General features: G+C 43.3%; 2 protein-coding genes across 2 annotated transcripts in view; both read left to right on the forward strand.

Moving 5' to 3' along the window:
- Positions 1–5,000, forward strand: part of LOC119580848 — a 64,712-nt gene that overhangs the window by 7,852 nt on the left and 51,860 nt on the right. The gene's annotated exons all lie outside the window — the stretch shown is intronic.
- The window catches only part of LOC119580847, a gene marked incomplete at its 5' end in the record, with an annotated part of 4,756 nt that continues 701 nt past the window's right edge, over positions 946–5,000 (forward strand). Inside the window, 3 exon segments of the mRNA XM_037929002.1 lie at positions 946–1,122; positions 4,262–4,506; positions 4,693–5,000. The exon segment at positions 4,693–5,000 is cut by the window's right edge and continues 701 nt beyond it. Of these exon segments, the coding sequence (XP_037784930.1) occupies positions 946–1,122; positions 4,262–4,506; positions 4,693–4,877 (607 nt within the window).

Consider the following 5,000-nt stretch of genomic DNA (forward strand, 5'->3'; position numbering starts at 1 on the left):
TGGGCGTTGGGACGGTTTTGGACGAATTCGACAAGACGAAGCAAAGCCAAACCATAACTTGCTTGCGTTTCTCGTCAAAAAATGCGCCTCATGTCTAATATGAAATGTAGGAAGCTCTTCGGCAAGTGTCATTTAATTCAATAGTTTTTGGAATAGGAAATTTGTGAAGAAGTCATACGACAGAGATGACAAGAATAACTAAGGTTGATTTGTAGATTCTCGTGTTATTTTTTTGACGTGGCTCTAAAGCATTTGATGATTAATAATGAAATAGAATTCATGGAAATAGAGTTAATAGAGAAAGCGGTTGTATGTCAGTTTCATTTCCTATTTATCTGTACTGACACTAAGTTTCTTTTTGGTTTCGTAATTCTGTTTTGCTAGTGAATAAATTTATTGTCAGTCGTTACAGTGGGCTTTAGTTTCCAAACACTCATTCCTGGATTTATATACTCATTATTTTTATTAATGAATAAACAAACCATCCCCGCCACATTTACGTACCTGTTGACTGATCGACTACTTTTTTTTTTTTTTTTTTTGGGGGGGGGGAGGGTGAAGGTGATGTAGGATTGTCAACATGGAAAGTTTTCATTGTTAGAAGAGATTATTTATGACTCAGTAATGAACTTTTTTCATTATTGTTTCTTCATTTTTTCTCTTGATAAATTGTTGGCAGTAGAAAGCACCAATGTATTGATGATAGATAGAGGTCATGCCACCATCTACAGTAAGTCAAAGTCTGTGTAATGACTTCCGAGTACGTTTGGACGTGTGTGTGACTGTATGTGTGTGTGCGCGCGACGATAGTCAATCATCGTATTTTTTTATGTTACCAGATATTTAGTTTAATGCAGGGTACTGCTGCTTGACCACCAATGACTCACTTGATATCGAGATTGCAAAACCTTTCCCCCTTGATTCATTTAACCACCTTTCTCCTAGACTCTGGTTCCTGGTGGAGAAGCCAAAGAGATTCGCCATGCAGAATGTGTACTACACCGACTGCGGTCTTCGCCACATGCACGAATACCGCTTCATCGTGCACATTGATCCCGACGAAATCCCGATGCTACGGCGCCATAAGACCTTCCCGCAGTGGCTCTCCGATCAGCTGAACAGGTATGGCTCGAGGCTTGCACTGTCTCTGCAAAGTAGTGGCGTACTGTGATGGCGGTTCTGTGAAATTTCTAGGAATATTATCGGGATGTTTGGGCGTTTTAGATACAGACAAAATGGATGGTTTATAGAAATTAATATTTTGCCCAAAAGGCCCACATGTGCTTAGGTGTGTTTATTTAGAATAACATTAATCTTTCTGTTTGTATAATATTCTGTACCCATACTGTATAGTCGTATCGCGCCAAGGCAGGGCTCGTTAACTAGTCAAAAGAGCTGTGGGCAACCAGCTAGTTTGACCATTGAGCGCGATATTGAGAGGGTGGGTATGGCGACCATTGCAGGGGTAGAGGATTGCTCGCTGGCTCAGCTTCAGTGAGCTTTTGTGGTTTTGCTCTGTGTGCAAAAGGCAAGCATCTTGTTTTCCTTTGCCTTGGAACCACAAGCTATCTAGGCCTATGATACAGCAAGATTCAGAATTGGCGAGCACGATGGCGACCGGCGGATTGACAGGTATTCTCTCGGCGGCAGCAGTTGACGTCGAAGCTCGAACGCAACTTCATTCGACATCAAGCTAATACCGGAATTCATCGGCTCGGGGCAGGACGTGGTCGAAAGGATGGAGAGGCTGGTGTTGGTCCGAGGAGTGACGGGCGCGACGTGACGTTTGCGCTCTATGGGCAGATCCCTGAGGCCAAGCAGAATAACGTCAAGGAGGTGACGAAGGGCGTAAAGATGCGGATCCGCTTGCGGCGATGGAGCAGCTCGTCACGCGTCGTCTGTGACTGGGAGAATGCCTGGATGAGTTCCTGGTGGATCTGAAGCAGCTTGCCATCTTGCCAGGTGGAGTGAGTGACGTGTTGCTGACGAGTTTGTTCGTCATTGGACTGCCTGCCCCCTAGGCTGCGATCGAGCGCCTGGATCTTGAGCAAGTGTTAGACCAGGCAAGGGGACACTGTTGGCCAGTGGAAGTCGGGCAGGCAAAGCAAATGGCGGGAAGCGATGCTGCAGTGAGCTCAGGACACATTGTAGCAGTGAGATAGTGGTGCGGCTGCTAACCTGGGCGCTGTGGCGACTGCTACGTCGCTGGTGCCGATCTTAAATCGCCGTAAAGGGAATTTAGTGTTACCGCTGCAGAGACATAGGGCACATCGTGTGTCCTTCGGGAAACGGCAATGGAGAAGCGGCTACAGCATCAGCTACCTCTTCAGTCTACCATCAACAGTGAGCACTTCCGAGCATGGAAGTGAGGGCTGCCGGTGTGAGGTGCCGGGTACGGGAACGGGAATGAAAAAAAAAAAATCCATAAGTCGGCTGTCTCTCAGCAATAGCAGTGTGCTGATGTGAAGTAATCGCGTTTCAGGGTCATTCATTATTTATGCATCATCACAGATAAATACGTGGTGTTAATCATTCATTGATAACCTTACGTTCAATCCAAGCTTCTGTTCAAATAATGTTTTTACGATTGCCTTGTTCACCGTTTGTTCAGGAACTCGGTTGCCTCAGTTGGTAAATTGGTCTTGATTAAGTAAAAGCATCGAGGTTGTCAGCTTTACTCATGGGTATATTACTAAATTCTCCGATTTTTATTACCAGATTCGCTTTTTTATTACCAAATTTTCATGACATAGCATATTTTTATATGATATAGTAATAGCTATAAATGAAGAAAAAGTTGGCATCATGTTTATGTCTTCTTTGCAAGTTTCATAAGGAAAGAGGGCGCCCAAGCCACCGTCTGTTTCGTCGTGACTTTCATACATGCTGGTAGATGTACATTTTAATAGCTTTCTTTCATTTTTTTCTAAGTTTTGTAGCATCATCCAGTTTTCAGTTGTGTGGCCCATGTCCTTATTATTGATTCAAGCATGGGAAGTTGCATGCGGTTTCGCTCTTTATTGCATTAACATGCGAGAAAACACGCTCCACAACTATATTACTTCCTGGCTTTGTTCGGCATGATAATGCAGATGATACTAGTTCCTCATGTGGTCTCGTGTCATTGCTTCGGTAAGTTTTAATTTTGAATCAAAATACTATTGGATTATCAAGTATCTTGCCATCCAAAAATAGTCATTTGCGCTTTTCCACTTACACATGCTAACCAACTCGTAATCAAGAGAGAAAGAACTGGTATTAGACAAGTGCAGTTCTTGTCAGCCTAGACAGAATGCACTTCTCAGTACAGAACATTAATGCAGCTGTGGAATCCGTAGAACAGAAAGTTGAAAATTGAAAAGAAAATTACCTAATAAGCGGTATCACCAGTGGAAATGGACCATTACCTGATGCAAGTGATAGTAATAGTGATGCCAGTACGAAAAATTGTGGACCAGATGGGATTTCAGCCGAGAGGGAAATTTCGATGTGTGCAAGAAATAGGGCCATGCTTTAAGCTAAATGTGCGAAACATTTAGAAATAAGCCTCTATGAAGCTAGTGTTCCAGTAACAACTGCAAGGCGTTGAGGTAAAAAGAGAAAGGCAAAAGAAACAGTTATGGTGTATATTACATTAACTGGATGGTGGGACGTAATTTCCTTCTAAGAGAATGTTTTTGTGCTGACTGTCAGCAGCCACTGAATTATATGAAGATAATGAGAAAAAATTATCAAAGCCTCGTCCGGAGAGGTTTCGTCCACATTACTATCAGCCACAACCGCGTCTATATGAACCCAACCACAGGTGTCCCCTCATAAAACATTGAATTACTTAAGTGGATCCAAGAAAGGCAGTATGAGGATGGGATGTACAGGAGATGTACTTTCAAAAGTGCAGTTGGCAAGAATAGTTCTCTAGAACGCATTCTTCAACATCCAATAGTTGTACGGCAATTTAATCGGAATAATAACCGTCATACATTTCATATATTGCAAAGTTTATCCCTTTATGCGGAATGCTTTTGTTTCAAATAAATGTTACATTCTGTGTTACATTACGATTAGCGTTTATTCCAGTTCTTGAAATCCAATGATCCACTGCAATATGCGATACCCCATTTTTGACTTATCCCAGTTCTAGCTACTTTGTTTTTGTGTCCCAGCGTGAGGTCCCCTGGTCCAGCCTATTCCAGCATGGGCTAAGCATCCTGGGCAGCAAACGTTTTGATTGCTATGTTTCTTCCTGTTTTGCTCCAACCAGCCACCCCGTTCTGCCCGGCGACGAGAGAAAACAGCCTCCTGCCCACAAGTTGATCTGGTACTACCACCAGAAAAACCTCGAGCCTGCACCCTCTGCGGCGTCTCTCCCCGAGTACCTGTGGGCGATGAGACACACCAAGAGGTCACTGGAAAGCATGGCCGTGACACCTGGAAAGACCAAACCCGTTTACGACATGGACCTGGCAACAGGTCTCTTTTCACATGATGTTCTCACTTGTGCCTATGGTAAGACCGCGCTTCGAAGCATGCATTATTCTATTTAGTTGCTTATTTTTTCCCCACTTCTATTTCCAAAAAATACTTTCACGTTATTTTCTCTGTATTAGTTACTCAACGTTATCAGGTCACCTTGAATACACAATATTTAATGTAATCTTACATCCTGATGTTTTACGATACCTTCCCGAACAGGAAAATGCGAGAGAAACTCTCATATATGCAAGAGAGACGTAGCTTACCTCGCACACTTCAGGTACGACTGTGGCGATTTCTGCAAGCAACCCAACTCCACCGTGGAAGAAACGATTCTTCTGAAATACAAGAACCAAGTTCTCCCTGCCGTTACGAAAGTTCTCAAGGAGCTTCAGCTGATTTAGTGTCTTTTCCACCTTATTAAGAAATGAATAGAGAGAGAGAGAGAGAGAGAGAGAGAGAGAGAGAGAGAGAGAGAGAGAGAGAGAGAGAGAGAGAGAGAGAGAGAGAGAGAGAGAGAGAAAGAG

Source organism: Penaeus monodon, chromosome 14 (assembly GCF_015228065.2).
Source record: "Penaeus monodon isolate SGIC_2016 chromosome 14, NSTDA_Pmon_1, whole genome shotgun sequence".
NCBI classification, from domain to species: domain Eukaryota; kingdom Metazoa; phylum Arthropoda; class Malacostraca; order Decapoda; family Penaeidae; genus Penaeus; species Penaeus monodon.